This window comes from Rhinolophus ferrumequinum, chromosome 19 (assembly GCF_004115265.2).
Source record: "Rhinolophus ferrumequinum isolate MPI-CBG mRhiFer1 chromosome 19, mRhiFer1_v1.p, whole genome shotgun sequence".
In the NCBI taxonomy this organism is placed as follows: Eukaryota; Metazoa; Chordata; class Mammalia; order Chiroptera; family Rhinolophidae; genus Rhinolophus; species Rhinolophus ferrumequinum.
Window position 1 is genome coordinate 29,321,617 of NC_046302.1, and position 21,964 is coordinate 29,343,580.

At 39.7% G+C, this 21,964-nt stretch overlaps 1 protein-coding gene across 1 annotated transcript; it reads left to right on the forward strand.

The window, feature by feature from the left end:
• Nucleotides 1–9,251: 9,251 nt before the first annotated feature.
• Nucleotides 9,252–20,517, forward strand: LOC117011804 (zinc finger protein 271-like). The gene is given in 4 exon segments (XM_033087499.1): nt 9,252–9,648; nt 10,337–10,568; nt 17,233–19,092; nt 19,095–20,517. Coding segments are annotated over 3 exon segments (2,001 nt in total). The 5' UTR covers nt 9,252–9,648; nt 10,337–10,468; the 3' UTR covers nt 19,136–20,517.
• Nucleotides 20,518–21,964: the final 1,447 nt, after the last annotated feature.

A 21,964-nucleotide genomic window follows, 5' to 3' on the forward strand; every position in this document is an offset into this window, starting at 1 on the left:
GAAAAAGAAAGGAGGAAGAAAGGTAAAGAGGGGAGAAAGAGGGAGGGGAGAGAAAGGGAGGGGAAGTGAAGAGAGGAGAGGTTTGTGATATTGTTCAATATTATAAAAATCAAATCATGCCTCACCAACTTGTCTGCTATGTTGTGTGTGGCTAAAGGGAAGTTTGTCATAATAAAGCATTGTCTGTTCCTTCTCCATCTCCTTCACTGGTCTACAGGTTCCATAGATCAGTCCTAAATCCACCAGGCTTATCAATAGGGCATAAGTGAACAGCTTTGGACCAGAAGTCTAGATTTGTGTCAGTTGTTTATAGAGTTCTAGGGAACCCATCTGCCCAACAAGTTGAGTGGTTGGGGGACACTGAGCTTGGATACAGCCCTTGCTATTATAGTTCCAGCTAGCTCTAAGTCCAAGTAACTCCAGGGCACTTTTGAACAATCCTGCTTGCTGTAACACAGCTTTTATTATAATGTTATCTGCATTGTTTACTTATTAATTTTAACAGAAAACACTAATTGAGCTCTTATCATAGACTCAAGCATAGTCTACTTGTTTAAGTGTCTTCATTCATTTCATCTTTACAGTACTCTACGTTCTACTATTTTACTGAAGAGAAACAAATAAGTTATGTAATTTGCCTCAGATCATACAGCTTGTAAGTGATGTAGTGTGGACTGTTTTGAAACCCAAAGGTCTGACTCCAGACTCTTAGAGATGTGTACTCTGCTGAACTGGACTGCCTTTTCATAGTATTTGCCTTCCCCACCAAACCAAGGATCATTTAGAAGTGAGCCTGTTTTTCACACATTTCTTTAACAACATTTATTGAGTGCCGACTTTGTGCAGGCACTGTGTTAGGTGCTGAGCAAAGAGTTATAAGTAAGACCGTGTCTTTGACCTTATAGGACTTTAAAATAGTAGGGAAGTGCAGATGTTAAAGAGAAAGCATACATAATTACCTAATTTAATAGTGATAAGAACTACAAAGGGGAAATTAGTCCTCTGAGAGTGACTGATAAATAATCTAAGGTAGACTGGTAAAGTCAAGAGGGAAGGCTGAGACCTCACTCAAGGGAGAGCTTTATCTGTCAACATCTATTAAAATTAAGAAAGAGAGAGAGAGAGAGAGAGAGAGAGAGAGAGAGAGAGAGAGAGAGAGAGAGAGAGAGAGAGAGAGAGAGAGAGAGAGTGTTTTGGCTGCGTGAGATTCCACAGCGTCTCGGATTCCTCTGCCTGCGGCCTGGCACACAGAAGGCGCTGGGTGCTTAGGGAGCCAAAGGACCCAAAGACGAGTGGATGAGCCGGCAAATGGACAAATGCAAGAATGGACTGACAGAAGGATGGGCGGGCGGGTATTAGCGTCCAGGAGGGAGGCCACCTGTGCAGCCGCAGGCTCTCCCCGTGACAGAGGCTGGCCGAGGCGGGGAAGCGAGGCGGCAGGGAGGGTGAGGCAGGGCAGGATGGTTCGGGAAGCATCCGGGCCGCGCTGCGGGCCTCCGCACTCATCCTTTGCTCCACCAGATGCGTGACCTACCCCAGGGAAGGGGCCGGACCCATTCGAGCTTCGCGTGCAGGAAGTGTGTATTGGGGTGGGGGGTTGGGGGTGGAGGGGTGCCCGTCTAGGAAGCCCGGAGGACTGCCACTCTGTAGCGGGCGCAGCGGGCTCCCAGGTGCGGGACGAGGGGTGTGCAGTCCCGGAGAAGGAGCGCGTCTCTGGGTGGGACCTGGTGGGGACAGCTCCGAGTCAAAAGGGTTGCCGAGCGACTGGAAAAGGAAAATTAAAAGCAAAAGAAATAAGACAGGCAGAGAAAGCACTTGAGCTTGGTACAGCAGCCAAGAGATAAAAACAGAACCTACAATCTCAACCTCTTGGGAAGAGGAGGGGACCAGAGCACATTCACACACCACACACAGGCTGACTGTCTGCAGGGATCGCCCTAGAAGCTACGGGAGGGGGCGTGGGGTACGGGGTCCTGCCCAGGATCGGCTAGAATGCAAGAGCAGGGCGGAGCAGGAGGTCAGAATCATTTTCTGGTAGAATGCGCTACTCAAACTGAGCCCTGACAAATGACTAAACTGTCGATTTAGAGAAGCGCAACGTTTCCCACTTAGGGAGCGGCAGGAACCAGAGCACGTCAGTGGCAAGTTCAGGGCATGGCAGGGAATTAGCCCAGCATCTCAGTTGGTGGGAACCTAGACTAAGGGATGGGATGGGGACAGATTTGGAGAGTTTCAAATGCCAGGCTCAGGAGTTAGGAATGCATTTCTTGACCAGTGCAGACCATTTACATGTGACATGGCCAGAAGTGTACCGCGAGGTATTCTCTAACAGTATTGTGTAGAGTAGATTAAAGGGCAAAAAAGATGAGAGAATGAGGACAGCTGATTAGAAAGGTGAACTAAAAAGATTTGATAAATCTGAAAATAAGACTGAAGATGGGGAAGGGAATGACATCACCAAGGGCCATCCAGTGGAAAATAAACAGGGAATTGTTAAATACTGATGTTTGGGGGTGTGAAGAGGAAAAGCAGATAGAGAAGAGGAGCTGCTCAGAGACGGAAATAGTTCAAACATCATAAAAGCCAAGAGAGCACTTCAGGAGAGGGAACAGGTGACTGACTAGCAGATGTAGCAGAGAGCTGGAGGAGGGTGAGAACTCAGGTGAAGCTGGAATTGGGGGGAGGGGCAGAAGAAGAAGGGCCAGAGAGAGATGTTACCTGTGGGATGTCCTTACCAGGGGTTAAGACAGTGGATGGGAAAGCACTGAGAATGCATAATAATTCCTTTTGAGAAATGTGGTCGTGCAAGAAGCAATAGGATTCAAAGGTGTTTGTTTTTTAAGGATTGTGTAGACTTAATTATATTTGTAGAAAAGGATGAAGTGTGAGTGGGGAGAGAAATTGAAGATAGAAGAAAAGGAATAGCTGATGGGAAGAGAATGAGATGGGACAACCGATGGAGTTGTCCCAGAAAATAAGATGAAGCATTGTAATAAAAAATAGTGCATTTTGGCTTGTGTTGTCATGGTCTGAATGCAGAACAGCCAAACAGTATTGGTTAGTAATGCTGATTTTACAACCAGCTAGAGGAGGGTAAAATCAACTTGTTGAATTTTCACAAATTGAACACACTCATGTTATTCGTACTTAGATAAAGAAACAGAACATTATCAATCCTCAGAAGTTCCCCTTATACTTTCTTTGATTCACTACCCTCCTCTAGCCCTGAAAGGTTGCCACCATACTGAACTTTGATCATGGTAGGTTGACATTGCCTGTTTTTGTATTTTATATAAATGGAATTCAATACTTACTCTTTTAAGTCTGGCTTCATTCAATATTATGAAATCTGTTCACATTGTTTTGTGTAGATGTACACTGTACAATCTCCTTTCTAATATTATTTTGTGTGTATGCCAGTATTTATTCATTTTATTATTGGTGAATATTATTGAAGAGTGAGGTATTTAAATTTATAAATATTTATTAATTTATTTTTGGATGTTAAGCCAACCTTGCATTACTAGGATAAATTCCATTTGGTCATGGTGTATAATCCTTTTTTTATGTATTAATGAATTTAATTTGCTAATATTTTATTGAGGATTTTTGTGTCTGTACTGTTAGTGATATTAGTCTGTAGTTTGTTTTTTTTTGTTTTTGTTTTTTTAAGATTTTTATTGGGGAAGGGGAACAGGACTTTATTGGAGAACAGTGTGTACTTCCAGGATTGTTTTTTTCCAAGTCAAGTTGTTGTCCTTTCAATCTTAGTTGTGGAGGGTGCCGTTCAGCTTCAAGTTGTTGTCCTTTCAGTCTTAGTTGTGGAGGGTGCAGCTCAGCTCCAGGTCCAGTTGCTGCTGCTAGTTGCAGGGGGCGCAGCCCACCATCCCTTGGCAGGACTCCAGGAGTTGAACGTGCAACCTTGTGGTTGAGAGCCCACTGGCTCATGTGGGAATCGAACCGGCAGCCTTCGGAGTTAGGAGCACAGAGCTCCAATCGCCTGATCCACCAGGACGGCCCCACAGTATGTAGTTTTCTTGCAATGTCTTTGTCTGGCTTTGGTATCAGAGTAATTACTGGCCCTCTCTATTTTCTGGAAGAAATTGTAAAGGATTGGTAGCATTCTTAAAGTGTTTGATAAAACTCACTAGTGAAGCCATGTGGACCTATGCTTTTCTTTGTTAGAAAAACAAAATGTATTACTAACTCAATTTCATTACTTTTCATCCATTTATTCAGTTGCTAATTCTTTTCCAGGAAGTTTTAGTAATTTGTATATTTCTAGTAATTTGTCCATTTCATTTATGCTGTGTAATGTGTTGGCATAAAGTTATTCATAGTATTTCCTTATACTCCTAAATTTCTATAGGATTGGTAGTGTTGTCCCCTATTCTCTGCTTTTGGTAATATCTTTTTGTTTCTTGGTTATCTATAAAGGTTTATCAAATTTTGTTGGTATTTTCAAAGAATCAATTTTTTTTGGTTTGATATTTCTCTATTGCTTTTCTGCTTTGTATTTCATTGATTATTACTCTAATCATTGTTACTTCCTTCTTTCTGCTTTGTTGTTGTTAAGTTCTCCTTTTTCAAGTTTCTTAAGGTGTAAACTCAGGTTATTGATACGATATTTCTTTTTCTAATATAGTATAGGCATTTTAAAGCTACAAATTTTCTTCTAGTCACTACTTTAGCTGCAGTCCATAAAGTTTTATGTTGCATTTCATTTTCATTCAGTTTCAAGTATTTTTTAATTTTTCTTGTGGTTTCTTCTTTAAACTGTAAGTTATTTAGAAATGTGTTGTTTAATTTCCAAATGCTTGTAAAGTTCCCAAATTACTCTGTGCCTCAATCTTCCCTCTGGGCCAGTGGAAACCACATCAGCTACAGCTTCTGGGTCCACAGAGACCACATCAACTCCAGTCTCTAGGCCACATAGGTCCCATTGGTCCTTGAGCCACTGTCAGCTGAGGTGGCCCTGGTCTCTCAGCCCTCAGTAGTGGCCCCACATTTCCCACATGTAGAATCCCAGAAATATGATAGCCTTCCTTCAGTTCTTTCTGTCTCTGTCGAATTCAGCCCAAGCCGGCAGTGTTTCTGGATATAACATTCTCAAGAACCATGTTGGGTTTCCATACAAATCAAGGGGAGCCACACAATTAGTTGCAAGGATCTTCCAAAAGGAAGATCCAGTTGCAAGATCTTTCCTGGATCACTCCATTTCCATTCCTGCTTTCTGATTACATAGATCTATGAATCACACACCTAATCTCTTCACCAAAAGGCTGTCCAGCTACTCTCATGGCCTTGCCTCCGTGCTATCTGGACAGGCTGCAAATTTCCAAATCATCAAGTGCCGATTCATTTTTACTTAACAGTTCCTTCCTTAATTTATCTCCTCCCTCTCACATTTTATTATAATCAGCAAGGGAAATCCAGGCCATACCCTGCACATTTTGCTTGGAAATCTTCTCTGCTAAATATCCAAGTTCATAACTTACAAATTTTATTTTCCAGCCAAAAGCAGAACATGATTCAGCCAGTTTCTGCTACTTTATAACAAGCATCACCTTTGCTCCAGTTTCCAATAATAAATGTTTTCCTTGTTTCTGCCCAAGTCCTCACCAGAAATATTGTTAATTCTCATTATTCTAGCAACATTCTGTTCATGACAATATATGTATTCTCTAAAATGATAGAACATTTCTCTCCTGTCCTTTTCACTTCTTTCTGAGCCCTTGTTGGAATCACCTTTAATGTCCATATTGCTACCAACAATCTCTTGAAGCCATCCTAGACTTTTTCTATCACGAGTCTCAAAACTCTTCTAGCCTTGAGCCAGCCCCAATTCCAAAACCACATCTACATTTTTAGGTATTTGTGGCACCACACTTCTGGCACCACAAACAGAGTGGCTTAATACAATAGAAATTTTTATTCTCTCACAGTTCTGGAGGTTAGAGGTCCAAAATCAAGGTGCTGGCAGGGCTATGCTCCTTTGGAAGGCTCTAGGGAAGGATCTTTTTCATACCTGTCTCCTAACTTCCAATGGTTACTGGCAATCCTTGGCATTAGTTCCCTTGTGAGTGCATCACTTCAGTCTCTGCCTCCATGTTCACTTGTCCCCTCTCCTCTCTGTGAGTCTCCTCTGTGCCTGAATTTACCTCTTCTTATAAGGACACCAGTCATTGGATTAGGGCCCACCTTAATGCAGTATGGTCTCTCTTAACTTGATTACAAAGATCCTATTTCTAAATAAAGTCACATTCGCAGGGACAAGAGGTTAGGACTTGAACACATCCTTTTGGGGGACATGATTCAACCCACAACAATGTGATAAGTACAAACCAAGAGTTGTTTAAATTACTGTGACTTGATTTTCAGTTACTTAGAATTGAAGACTTTTCAAACTGATGCCAATGACCTCAATGACGGCAGATAAAGGAAATAATCTGATCTGAATTCAATTCTAAAGGTCTTGGGGAAGTCTGCTGTTTCTTTTCTGTTTTGGGTTTTTTTTTTTTAAGTAGTGAAAAAGTAGTTTATTAGAAGAAAAAGTACACTCCAAAGGGTTTGGAGCGGGCCCCTGAGCAAAAGCACGGCTCAAAAAAGGCCTACTATTTCTTTATACAACCCTACCTGTCTCTACCAAAGTGAACTTTGGGAACCCTGATTGTATTGGCCATTATTTCCCTTTCCGAATCTGATTTGTCAACAGTGGTTCTGTTTTTAAGTCAAAGTCAATTGGACATGTACATGAAGATGTCATATTGTCCATAATTTATATGTCTTGTTCAAAACAAAAAGCAGCAGTCTATTTGTTAATATTTCTTTGATCAAAAGGAAAGTTAATTGTATGTGGTTTCACAATTTGGATTTATGTCCCTTTGTTACCTGGAACTAGAAATTGATATTTACATTGAAATTTCTTTGTGAAAATTGCTTATATAGTTTAAATATCAAATGAAATTTATTTCCAATACAATACATGATAAGCAAAAGTTCACATGTGGGACTTTATGTTCAACTTTCTGAGGAAGATCCATAGTTTTCATCATATTCTCAAAGGAGTACGTTATCTCAAAAAAATTACTAGCCACTGCTGTAGAATCTAAATCAGACATATGTTAGTTTGGCGTAGTTTCCACCAAGAGGAAATGGAATAGGAAATAAAAATCGGATAGAATATTGGTAGATGGCCTATAAGTTTCATTCCTGAGAATCTCCTATCATTTCCCATGCCTTGTATTATCATTCCTGATCTTTCTGGACACCTCTGAATTCCTTTACTTCACTAAGAGGAATCTCTTCGATGTCAGCTGGGTGTAGGTTTGTTTTGGCCAATCCAACAAACTGTTAAACTCTAAACTGGCTTCTCAGATTCACACACAGAATGTAACATCTCTGATAAGATTCCTCAAAGGAACAAATCTAGTGTAATCTGAAAGAACAGTTTGGTTTCCTTGGTTAAACACCCAGAAGATCTATGTTCACATTATCACTTCTGGGTCAAAGATTAACAAAACCCTTTACCTTTGTACACGATAATTAACTTTTGATTAACTTTATCATTTTGTTTTACTAGAAACTTGTTAAAAAGTAGTATGTCGACTATGGCATTCTCATACACTGCTGGTGGGAATACAAAATGGTTCAGCCAATACAAACAGAGTAGCAGTTTCTAAAAATGTTAAAACTTTCCATGTAAAAACTCTCCAAAACCTATCATGTAAGAAGAAAAAGCATATGTCCATATACAGGCTGTATACAAATGTCTGAATGTTCATAGCAGCCTTATTTGTAATAGTAAAAAACTGAAAATAACCCAAATATCCATCAACTGGTGAACAGATAAACAAATTGTGGCATATACATCCAATGGAATATTATTCAGCAACAAGATGGAATGGACGGACTATTGATACACACAGCAATATAGATAAATCTCAAAATAAGTGAAAGAAGTCTGACCAGAAAAGAGTGCATTCTCTGAGACCATTTAAAGAAATCTCTAGAAAATGAAAACTAATCTGTAGTAACAGAAAGCAGAACAGTGGTCCGGGGCTGTGGGAGCAAAGGGAGGGATTACCAAGGGAAGGAGTAAAATTTGGGTGTTGTCGGATGTGTTCACTATTTTGACTGACGGTTGTATAAATGTGACAAAACTTACCAAATTGTATACTTTACATATTTGCTGATTATTATATGTCTTTTATATCTCAGTAAAACTGTTTTTCAAAAAGCATCTGCACTCCCTACTTGTGAGTGCTGGACCCAAACAAGTTCCTTACAGGTATATCAGGGTCTCATTCATTCATCTTGAACATTTTATATATTAGAAGAGGTCATTGGGCTTGGACAGGAAGCCCTTTTCCTCTCCTTCAACCATCACTTCAGCCAGCCACTACTTTATCATACCTGTACCTTTGCTTCTAAGCATTTTAACCCACATCCCATGTTTCACCTGTCTGTCTTTCTTCTACTTCCTCCCTTATTTCCCAAGATATTTCCAAGAAAACAGTAATATCCTTTCCTACCTAGATGACCTGCTGCCAATCCCCCACCCCCACCCCCCATTTCAGGTCCTTCTTCTCATCCTGATCCTTTAGTCACCATGTACTGGCAAGCAAACTTCTAAGAAAGGCATCTTGTGCCCTTTCTTGATGATGGAGTAGATGAAAACCAGCTTCCTCTCAGTAAGTCAGGGATTACCTTTTGAGCATTACTTATTTTTACGGCAGTGATTCTCAAATGGGGTCCCAGGGCCAACAGCATCAGGATCACCTGAGAACCTGGGCTCCCACCCCAGACCTACAGAGTCCGTGGGGCCCAACAATCAGGATTTCAACAGGCCTCCAGGGTATTCGGAGGCACTGTTCTGGGGAGAAAACCTAAGGGGGCAGGAAGAAAGTTAGAATGGAAGTACACCGGAAAATGTGATTGAAAGAAAGGGGTTGGGGGGGGGGGGGAAACTAAGGAAGAACTCATTATGTAGTCAGAAAACCTACCCTGCCCCAGAGAGCTTTCCTGAAAGATGATTTCCAACATTCACAAGAACCGCAGATTGGACAGCAAGGGACCTATCGCCGGCCACCCAGCTCCCTCGTAGCGGCTCGCCTGGGAACAGCTCCGCGGACGTGGAGGAGTTAAATCGCGCCGACTCTCCGCTTCCCCCACCCACCCGCAGCCCTGCCCGGCCGCCCGCGCGTGCGCACGTGCAAGGCCACGCTCCATAGAGCGGCGCGATCCTCCCAGATTCCTAGAGCGGAGCGGGCAAGCGCGGGTTCGCCGCGCGTGAGGCTTGACAGAGCCCTGGAGAACACGTCGAGGTATGGATGATGTTGGCTCTCGGAAGGCCGAGGAACTTAGGTGACCTCGCCTCTCTAGCGGCCTCGCGACGCTGCCAGGGAGTCGTGTGCGGTTTCTCGAGACCATGGAGAGTCAAAGCCTCCGGGGTCGCCCGTGGGCGCGGCCCCTGGCAATGGCGAGCTAGGCGGCTATTGGCCTAGTGTGTCGTCGGTACCCGGTCGATCCTGGCTGGGCCTTGGGTTCAACTGAATGAGCACCGGAAACTGGGAACGGGTGGAATCAGGAGCGTGGACGCATCCACGCCAATCAGCCGACGGTGCAGGGAAAGAGCAACCTAAATGTGTGAGTGCTAGTAGAAGGGAAAGAGGGAAAGACAGGTGGTGATGGTGGATCAGCAGTGTCACTTTGGTATAGGAAGGGAAGCGAATCACACGGTGTTAACCACAAAGACAAAATTCTAAGATTCCCTCCCCTGCTTTATTTTTCCAGTTACATCTTCATTTTGGTAGCATTAACCCCCAAGATGTTTGACGATCTCTAGACTTGTAATGGAGAATGTGTGCCCAAGAGGGGTAATGCCTGACTCCTGGATGATGAGAGGAAGCTTAATAAATCCTGAGAGATGGGGGTGGCTGGTTAGCTCAGTTGGTTAGAGCTCGGTTCTGGTAACACCAAGGTTGCCAGTTCAATCCCCACATGGGCCACTGTGAGCTGCATCCTCCTTAGGAAAAAAAAAAAAAAAGAATATCTGCTTAAGAGTGAGGTCTAGACATAACTATGTTTAAAGACTTGCACAAGTAATTCTGTTATATATTCGTGGGTGTAAGAACCACTGCTTTAATCCATTTTTTAAATTGCTCTTCTGTGTATTTGCTAATATAACAGAGGGAAAATACAGTGCTTTTCTGTGGTTGTGTTTTTTATTATTAAAGTGTAGCATTTGCTTAAATTTAAAAAAAAAAATTCTGAGAGAAAAGAACTTTGAAAGTAAATGAGAGTTTGTTTTCTCCTTTACTTCCTTTATATTTAGAGGATGTTTTTGGTGGTCTAGTGTCAGAAGTTATATCTCCAGTCACAGCAATGATTCCCTTCCAAGCCCAGTGGTGCCCGATTACCTCCAGGTCTCAGACCCCTACCTGGACAACAAAAGCTTACTGAGGAAATGGTAATTCTCCAGTTGCTCCCTGAGGTGTCAAGCATCCAGTTGCAGCCCATGGAGATCCAGTTCAATTATGAATCTCAAGAACACCACCTTCTGTCAGGTGAGCAGTATATCTTTTTTGGTTTCAGGAAGTGGGGGCAAAGGGGGGATATTACTTTTGATATGTTAGTGTCTTCAAGTACTGTTGGTATTCTTCATTGCCTTCCCCTCACTCTATTAGGCAGTACTATCTCTTTAGTGCTGCAAGCACAGTCATATGACTTTATTGTGAATTCTGGCAATCAAATTCTCATGGAATTCTTCTCCTTTAAGTCCCCCAAATTATCCATTTTTCCCCCATTATAATCACCTTATCACCAGTCTGTCAGTGTTTAGTATGTCCCACTTGAAAATCATTTCAAGTTATAGTTCTCATTTACTATAAGGGAGTAGTTAAAAGTTTTGTAGTCTGACAGCCTGGATTCAAATACTAGTTTTGTCATTTACTAGCTTCAGTAAGTTACTTACTTTTTTTTATGATTCTGTTTCCTCACTTTGTAAGTGTATAATAATTCATATCTTAGAGGTTATGTTGAGGATTGTGTCTATTACTCCATAATAAAGGACCCCAAAATTTAGTGACCTAAAACATCAGACATGTTTAAATGATATTATTTTCTTATGGTTCTCTAGGTCATCACCTTGGACTGGGTTCAGCTGGGCAGTTTTTTAATCTTCTGGTCTTGTCTGGGATAACTCATACAGTCATCTAGTAGCTCAGCTAGGACCTAAGCTGGAATCAATCATGTAGGTCTGACTCTTGGTGCTGTCTATGACTTGGGTCACATATCTCCAGCAGGCTAGCCTAGACTTTTTCTCAGAGCAGGTAATTTCCAAAAATCAGAGAGATAGACGACAAGCCTGGGATGCATAAGCACTTTTCTAACCTATGTTTGCGTTACATTTGTTAATATCTCATTGACCAAAGCAAGTCACATGACCAGTTCCAGAATTATAGTGAGCAAGAACTATTCAAGAATATAGATGTTGAGAGATAGGGTTCATTGAGGTCTGTTACTACAAGCACTAAATGAGATCCTGTCTATAAAACTCTGAGAACAGACCTGGCTGATAGTAAATTCTTTATAAATGGTAGCCCTGTTATTTTTAGTAAAATCATTTTGATCCCAACTTGGTTCAGATGTTCAGTAGGGTCTAATTTCCACATCATATTTTGCTGTTATTTTTATTTTCGTTCTCTATTGCTGCTGTTTTGCCTACGAATTCAACTTCTGTTATCCCTTCCTTTTAGTCTAAATCTTCTGCCTCTTTTTAGTTTTGGAGCATATTTTATTTTATTTTATTTAGTTTCTCTCTCCTGTATTTAGAATTTGTCTTTCCTTAAGAATCTGTTCTAAGGCATCTAGCTGTCATCTTTCCTGAGAATCACTGCAGAAGTGGGCCTCTTCCTTTGCAGTTTTATATAAATTGATATACATATTGCATGTTTGTCTCTCATAGAGTGTGTATAAAATAACTATTATAGAGTAATATAAGTGTAGAAAGGCACAAAACAGAAAGTTTAAATAACCTGCAACTCCACCATCCAGAGATAGTCACTGCTAACATTAATGTATCCTTCAGATCATTTATTTAACTATTCAATAAATACTTATTGTTATAAATTTTATTAATCGCTTATTATTAACCATATAATATTTTTTTAGTTATTGAGGGTTTACTCTGTGCCAGGTACTGCTCTAAGTGTGGGGGATATAGCAGTGAACTGAACAGATAAGGCTTTGCCCTCGAGGAGCTTACCTTCTATGGGGGAAACTGGAAATACATAAATAAGCAGTATAGTATCATATAGGGATAATGGTTATGGAGAAACTAACCCAGGATGTATCTGTCAGTCAGTATTCTAGCAGGAAACAGTTGGCTCTTTCAAATGGTGTAATTCAAAGTCTCATGAAGAGGTTGGACAGGATTACACAGGTCAACAAGGACTAGAGAACAGCCTTGGGCAAACAACAGTGACAAGCAGTTACTACCTTTAGGCCTTAAGTTACAAGGGGAGAGATTGATGACCAGATCCTAGAGAATGTATGCCCAATAGGTGATGTGGCCTTTGCTAAAAGAAACCTTCCATGGAAAGTGGACAACTAGGTATATATCTGAAATTCTGCCCACTGGGAAGATTTACCTTCACTGGTGTGTTTGAGGCCACACCTGAGTATAAGTGAAAGCTATTCCACTTTCAGCTTATGCCCACACACTGGGCAGGCCCAGCTGTAAACCAGTTCTATACTTTCTTTTTGTCTGCTGATTGGTAATAGGGAATTCCCATGAGGCCCTGAATATAGGTTGAGAAAAAGAAAGAGTAGAAACAGGGACAGGTAACTATGAGAATCCGAATCACTAGCACATGGAATTTACTTGTCTTCCAGGCTTGCTTTTACAGTGGAATGCTGCTTTGTACATCCAATTTTATGACTTGGAGGACCAAAGAACAACTAGCATACAATGATCAGTTTGTAGTAGTCACGTGGTACTCTGTGGTGAAGCATGAAGTCTCTATTAGTACCCAAGAGCAACCTAAGATCTGCTTTTCACATAGAAAATTGTTGTTGGCAGAAGAGAGGATGTCCTTACTTCACTGTGGTTCTCTTACAGAGGATTACGAAAGGCTGCACACAGCATCTCTGACAGCTGCAGATACTTCCAATACCTTTGATTATCCTGGTTAATAAGGTTATGTGATAGGACTGCTTGAATTGCAACCTGAACCTACTGCAGAACCTTTTTTTTTTACTCTGAGTCTCACTCAAAAGTAGCAATCTTATAAGTTATTCAAATTGCTCATTTCAGTACACTGAACTGTGGTATCGCCTCAAAAATGTGGGCCCACCAAGCATTGTGCCTCTCTGCGGTGGTGAAAAATGGTTGGAGATTGAAGCGAGAGAACAAGCCTTGTGACTATTTGAGAGAAGAGTGTTCCAGGCAGAGGGAATAGCTAATGCCAGAGGTCCCTGAATGTAGCAGGAACAGAGTGAGCCTGGCGTAGACAGGTCATAGGCGTGATGGAATGAAATGAGAGCAGAGAGAAAGGGACCAGATCATGTGGAACCATCTAAGCCATAGTAAGGATTTGGAATTTATTTCCAGTGTAATGGGAAGCATTGGAACATTTTACACAATATAATAATATGTAAAGATTGCTCTGACTGTTATATGGAGAATAAGAGAAAGGTAAGTTAGCAAGAAGAAAGCAGATGTTTTTGTTTTGTTTTGTTTTTTGTTTTTTTATTGGGGAATATTGGGGAACAGTGTGTTTCTCCAGGGCCCATCAGCTCCAAGTTGTTGTCCTTCAATGTAGTTGTAGAGGGCGCAGCTCAACTCCAAGTCCAGTCGCCATTTTCAATCTTAGTTGCAGGGGGCGCAGGCCACCATCCCATGGATGGAGAATTGAACCGGCAACCTTGTTGTTGAGAGCTCACGCTCTAACCAACTGAGCCATCTGGTCACCCCTCCGGAAGCTCAGTGGCAGCTCGTTGTCTTCGATCTAGCTGTGGAGGGCATAGCTCACTGGCCCATGTGGGAATCGAACCAGCAACCCTGTTGTTAAGAGCTTGCGCCCTAACCAACTGAGCCATCCAGCCACCCTAAAGCAAATGTTTTGAGAGTAATCAACTATGTCAAATAAATCAAGAATAAGATTGAGAATTGACCATTGGATTTGTCATGATAGAGTTTATTAGAGACTTTAATAAATATAGTTTCAATATTATAGAGATAAAAGCCTGATTGCAATAGGTTATAAAAAAGAATAGACTTAATGTTGGTTAGAATATAGAGCAGTGTGAACTCATACACTCCTGATGGAAGTGTGAATTGGTTTAACTACTTTGGAACTATCTAGTTCAAGATACACAATCCTGATCCTAAGTTTCTATAACCTATAGAAACTAGATATGTGCAATGAGATAGATACACCAGCATATTCATATCAGCATGGTTTGTAATAGGAAGATGTTGTCCATTGAAGGAGAATGGGTAAATAAATTTTGGTGTGTGTCACACTATAGCAGTGAACATGAATGTACTACAGCTATACACATGCATAAGGATGGATCTTCCAAACATAATGTTGAACAAAAAAGCATGTCACAGAAGGCGTGTGGTATAATTCCATGAATGTATAAAGTTCAAAAACACGCTATATTTGTCTGCTAGGACTACCATAACAGAAAATCACAAATTGAGTGACTTAAACAACATATATTATTTTCTCACAGTTGTGTGCATTAATTTTGGTCATCTGTGCTTTCTTCTAGAACATTTACAATTTTAGCTTTTATGTTTAGGTTTATATTACATTTCTAGTTAATTTTTGTGTGAAACATAAGGAGTTGGGGTTAATTTTTGTCATTATATCCAGTTCTAACATTTTTTGTTCTGACACTTTCACCACTGGATTATCTTGGCAACTTTGTTGAAGATATTTCTACATATGTGTTTGGACCTGTTTATAGACTCTATCCTATTCCATTAATTCATGTCTATCCTTATGCTAATACCACATTGCCTTGATTACTGTAACTTTATTGTAGAGCTTGAAGTCAAATAGTGTAACTTCTCCAATTTTGTTCTTTTTCAAAGTTGTTTAGACTTCTGTGCCTTTCTATATAGAATTTAGAATCATTTTGTCAATTTCTACAAAAAAGCCTGCTGAGATTTTGATTGGGATTACATTGAGTGTCTAGATCAATTTGGCAAGAATTCTACCATCTTAACAATATTAAATCTTCCTATCCATAAATGATGGATATATTTCTATTAGGTCATCTTTAATTTCTCTCAGCAATGTTTTATAATTTTTATTATACAAATATTGCTCATATTTTGTTGAATTTGTTTCTAAGTATTTCATTTTTGATATAGTTGATAAAAATGTTTTAAATTTTTGTTCTAATTGTTCATTGCTAGTATACAGAATTATAATTGTTTTTTGTATTGCTCTAATAAACTTATTTACAAGTTCTAATAACTTTGAGACAATAGGATTTTCTATATACTGATTTGTAGTCTATGAGTAAAGACAATTTGACTTCTTTCTTATTTGCATATTTCAGTTATTTTTCATGTCTTACTGTATTGGCTAGGGATAGTGAATAGAAGTTGTACAATGTTGACTAGAGGTAGTAAGAGAGGGCATCCTTGCTTTGCTCCCTTATTCCTAGAAGAACAACTTTAGTCATTAATTATGATGTTAGCTATTGGTTTTTCTTTGCTTTTTATTGGAGTAGTTAATTTGCATATAATGTAGTTAATGTTTGGATTTAAATATACCACCTTATTTGTTTTTGTTTATCCTATGTTTTGTTTCTTTTTCTCCTTTTTAACCTAATTTTACATTACTGGGTTTTTTTGTTTTTCCTTTTTTTTTTCCTATTAGCTTATTGTTTTTACATTTTTTCATTGTTATTTAATGGTTGCCTCATAGCAGCCTTTGTCAGATGTGATTCTGTGAGAGAATTAAGCCCAAGTACTTTAAGGCTCCATTGTAAGTAATGTACTAATGTCTCTCCTATATATCTGTTGTGGTACTGTGTACCATCTTTGGTAGAATTAAGAAAACAGTCACTCAAATCATTTTATGTTTTATTCTCTTATGGAACTCTGGTTTAAAAAGGCTGCCTTAGAAATTTATCTTAATTTACTACTTCTAGGATAATTCAAAGACCTTGTAATATTTTAGTTGGATTTACTTCCCTCCCATTGTGCTATTTTTGCCATGTATTTTAATTCTCTCTATATTATAAATTCTATAAGACATGCATATTGCTTAAATCAGTCAGTACACATTTAGATTTACCCAGAAACTTTACTTTTTTCAGAAGCTCCCACTTGGAGACTTGGACTTTTGCCCTTGAAATGTATCTGTTTCATGTTCTCAGCTCTCTAGATCATTTGCAGTCTGACAGTGGTGTGTCTTTTATAGTAAACACCACGTAACAGTGGGCTGACAATCAAGAAATTCAGTGGACCTCTCACACTCCTACCATTGCAGGCTTCTGATATTGTTGAGCATAGGAATGGCATCCTCAAAAACCAACTCAAAAGAGAGTTCTGACCCCACCTCTCTAAACCTTTTCCGTTTACACACCTTAGTAAAGAAGTTTGACCAAAGAATTTGGCTGTTCCCAAGAAGGGATCATGTTCCTTGGTAATAATCAGGACAGAAGAGGTGGAGAATTATATAGACCTATTTTTGAAAATTCAGGATTCTGTCCTGACCATTCCTGAGTATGATGCTTCTTTCTTTACCATAATGGCCTCTGACAAACCGGGTTGGTATACCCTGCCAGTGATATTCTGGCCTCCTGCTGCCTTCTCCCCATTTACCCTCCCTCTCCCCATCCCCCATACTCTGTACACACTGCTTACTTTACATGTGTTAATAAATTGGTTATGTATCAATTGCTTATGTATCAACTCTAATTTACTCAAACTTTCCTAACCACTGTGATTAGGTTTCAGTATTCCCAGATCTCCTGTGATGAACATATACAGAACATATCTGGTAAGCCACTTCTATAAATGGTTATTGTGATCCATTACTTGTTGATTCTTCCTAGTTTTCCTCTCAGAGGATAATTTTTAGTGTTTTGGAGCACTTCCATAAAATTGTGACTACATTTTATAAATAAATACTGATCCGTTTCACCTGAAACTTTCTTACAATATGGAGAACACATTCCATTTGAATTTTATTGTTTTAGATGGTGAGACTAAGACCAAGATTCAAGAGCTGGCTTCAGAGGAGGAAATTACTGCAAAACCTAAACCATTGACTGAAGAGTGTGGAAACCCCAAAGACAACGTTCTCCAGGATTCTGAATGCAGAGAATTCTGTGAATTGGTAGATAAATTAAATGAAAAGGATCAGAACCTCTTTAAAAGAAGACAGCATAGCTGTGATGAATGTGGACAAAGCTTTGCTTGGAGTACAGGCCTTATTAGGCATCAGAGAACCCATTGGGAGAAACCCTTTGAATGTGGTAAGTGTGGAAAGGCATTTAGTATGAGCTCAGCCCTAGTTCTGCATCAGAGAATTCATACTGGGGAGAAACTCTATCCTTGTAATTGGTGTATTAAAAGTTTCAGCCGCAGCTCAGACCTTATTAAACACCAAAGAGTCCACACTGGTGAAAAACCTTATAAATGTGATGAATGTGGGAAAGCCTTCAGTCAGAGCTCCGATCTTATTATACATCAGAGGATCCATACAGGCGAAAAACCCTATCAGTGCAGTCATTGTAGTAAAAGTTTTAGCCAGCGCTCAGACCTGGTTAAACATCAGAGAATCCATACTGGAGAGAAGCCTTATACATGTAACCAGTGTAACAAACATTTTAGTCAGAGTTCTGATGTTATAAAACATCAAAGAATCCACACTGGTGAGAAACCATATAAATGTGACGTGTGTGGAAAAGCCTTTAGTCAGAGCTCAGATCTTATTCTACATCAGAGAATTCACACTGGGGAGAAACCATATCCATGTAATCAATGTAGCAAAAGTTTCAGTCAGAACTCAGACCTTATTAAACATCGAAGGATCCACACTGGAGAGAAACCTTATAAATGTAGTGAGTGTGGGAAAGCTTTTAATCAGAGCTCAGTCCTTATTCTGCACCAGAGAATTCACACTGGAGAGAAACCCTATCCCTGTAATCAGTGTAGCAAAAATTTCAGTAGACTGTCAGATCTTATTAATCATCAGCGAATTCACACTGGAGAGAAGCCTTACCCATGTAACCAGTGCAGTAAAATGTTTAGTCGAAGATCAGATCTTGTTAAACATCATAGGATTCATACAGGTGAGAAACCCTATGAATGTGATGAATGTGGGAAAACATTTAGTCAGAGCTCCAACCTTATTCTACATCAGAGAATCCATACTGGAGAGAAACCCTATCCATGTAGTGATTGTACTAAAAGTTTTAGTCGTCGTTCAGATCTTGTTAAACATCAAAGAATACACACTGGAGAGAAACCATATGCATGTAATCAGTGCAATAAAAGTTTTAGTCAAAGCTCAGACCTCACTAAACATCAGCGAGTCCACTCTGGGGAAAAGCCCTATCATTGTGATAGTTGTGAGAAAGCCTTCGGTCAGAGTTCTGACCTCATTCTTCATCAGAGAATTCACACTGGAGAGAAACCATACCCATGCACACAGTGCAGCAAAAGTTTCAGTCAGAACTCAGACCTTACCAAACACCAAAGAATCCATACTGGGGAAAAACCACATAAATGTAATGAGTGTGGAAAGGCCTTCAGTCAGTGCTCAGCTCTTATCCTACATCAGAGGATCCACACTGGGGAGAAACCATATCCATGTGATCAGTGTGGCAAAAGCTTTAGCCGGCGCTCCGATCTCATTAATCATCAAAGAATCTACATTGGCGAAAAGCCATATAAATGTGATACATGTGGGAAAGCCTTCAGCACATGCACTGATCTTATTGAACACCAGAGAATTCACACCAGGGAGAAACCCCACAGATGTGTTCAGTGCAGTAGAAATTTTACCCAGCTCTCTGATCTTACTGATCATGAGAAAGACCATTCTGCCCAAGAAAGTATAAATGTAATGAATGTGGGAAAACCTTTAGTGTATAGGCCAACTTTATTCAGTACCAGAGACACTATACCAGAAAAAAGTCTTATGAATGCTATTGATTATGAAAAAGGTTTTAATCAATGCTCAATTGATTAAAACTCTTGTGCTACATTAAAAACAAAGTCCATATTGGAGAGAAAACATTAATTCCATTTTTATAATGAAATTTTAACTCAGAGCTCAGACATTACAAACTTAAGAAAATTTCTGAGAAGGAATCCTATGAGTTGTGGGGAAACATTCAATGTGCATAAAAATTTTATTAAATGTCAACAACAATGGAAAAAAATTCATTATCTGCTATAATGTAAGAAAAGCTCTAGTCTTACTCAAATACGATCCAAAAGAGTTTTATCACTGTAAGAAATATATAACAACATTAATGCAGAACCTTGTCACGTATTGTAAAAATCAGTGTTGTGGGGTGGGCAATCAGAATGCAGAAATATATTAGTGCTATTCACTCGAACTCTTCACTCGAGCCCAAATTACTTACTGTGTATCAGAGTATTTTAGATAATGTGGGGAAAATATAAATCCCTTCCATATTTTAATTGGCATTCACACTGATATTACACTTATCTCCTCACAGCTGGAGAGCTCTACCTTATGCTAACCCTAATTAAATTCCATGTGTGTGAACATACTATGGTATTTTGGTACTAAATTTATTAACTACATAATTCCAGTGGCCCATTTTCTCAGAATTTTTTTTTCTTGGCCTGGTTTTGGTTTTCATAGTGAGAATGAGTTTTCAAGTTCCTGTGATGGTCACAGAAAATATGGATATATTTTGCTCTCAATAATGAAACCCATAAACTTTAGTGGTTTGAAATCACTTCTCCAATACTACCATTTAATCACATCTTCTAAATATGTGAAACAATTTTTAAAAAATGAACTCCATATGTCAAAGTGAAGATTACTATCTATCTTGTCACCTATAGATTGAACGATAGCTGAAGTAATATCCACATGACTAATTTGTATAGCATATTCTGTCTAAAACATACCTATTGATTTTAAGTGGCAACATTCATCAGACTCTTTTGATTTCTGACATACGTATTGATAGTAAGCTATATGCAGTTTTCAACTGAAAAATAGAAAGCTTTTTAAAAAATAAAAATTCAAATTGTCTTTCTGGTTTAGTGTCATCTGTAAAACAGAAGATTACTAGGTATGGTTGTAGTAGTTATATTTCTGTATTTTGCTCTCAAGCTAATGGAAAGCCATTAGGGTCTTTGATCTAGGGAATGACATGATCATCTCCCTGCTTTAAGAAGAGTCTAAGATTAAAAGGAGGAAAGAGACTGGCCCGGCCCGGTGGCTCAGGCGGTTAGAGCTCCATGCTCCTAACTCTGAAGGCTGCCAGTTCGATTCCCACATGGGCCAGTGGGCTCTCAACCACAAGGTTGCCGGTTCAATTCCTCGAGTCCCTCAAGGGATGGTGGGCCGCAAGGGATGGTGGGTTGTGCCCCCTGCAACTAGCAACGGCAACTGGACCTGGATGGTGGGCAGCGCCCCCTGCAACTAAAATTGAACACAGCACCTTGAGCTGAGCTGCCGCTGAGCTCCCAGATGGTTCAGTTGGAGTGCATCTCAACCATAAGCTTGCCAGTTCGACTCCCGCAAGGAATGGTGGGTTGTGCCCCCTGCAACTAGCAACAGCAACTGGACCTGGAGCTGAGCTGCGCCCTCCACAACTAAGACTGAAAGGACAACAATTTGACTTGGAAAAAAGGCCTGGAAATACACACTGTTCCCCAATAAAGTCCTGTTCCCCTTCCCCAATAAAATCTTTAAAAAAAAAAAAAAAAAAAAGAGGAAAGAGACAACTATTTGGAAAACTATTTGGAAGCCGAAATAAAATCATGAGGTCCAGAAGTAGAGGAGCTTGTAGGCATTGACATGATAGGTTGAGAAGTGAGTAGAAAGAAAAGTGTACAATCGTTCTTTGGGGAATTTTAAAAAGTGAAAAAGAAAAATAGGATGATCAAATTTATATCTGAAGTTTAGCCATCTCTCCTGAGAAATTTTAAGAGCCAACTGCTTACTACACACATCTGTCTTGTGTCGTATAGGTAGACTCAATTCATGCACACACACACACACATGCATGATGTCTTCTTTCTGAATTCCCTACCTTGGTAAATTACACTACTAAACACCTTGCTATCCAGATAAAATAATGTAGCTATCCTACACTCCTGACTGACTCTCCCCCAGTTTTCGAAATCCGATTGCTCACTAGGTTTTAGAAGTGAATTACTTACTGTAATAATTCCAATAATGAAGTATTGAGTGAAAAAGGAAGAGAAATACAGAGTATGGCGCCTGACATTTTATGCCAGTTGATTCTCTGAAGTATTTTCTGATTCTTAAACTGGTAGAGCGCAAGAGGCTAGGAAATCTAACCAAAGGACACTGGAAGGTTAAGTGGAGCTCTCAGCACACTCACTATGATAGGGAGTAAAAAATGGAGTACAAAACATGGCTGGTAAATACCCCACAATTTCAGTGTAAATATTAGGAGGCTATACCCTAGAACTGAGAATGAAACCTGTGCAGACCAAGTCTAAAAACAGTCTGAAACACAATCTCAACTCCGGTCAGCCTTTTCATGAATTAAGTTATCTGCTCCTAATCTAGCTTCCGGGTAGAACATAGGGTGAATCCTATCTGGAGGATGACAATGGTACTATAACTTTTCATGCATAATATCCAGTGTTCAATCAATTACCAAAATCATCAGTCACAGACATCAATATGAACTTACACATGAGCACGTGTGTAGTTGGATAGACACAAAAACAATTATAGAATGT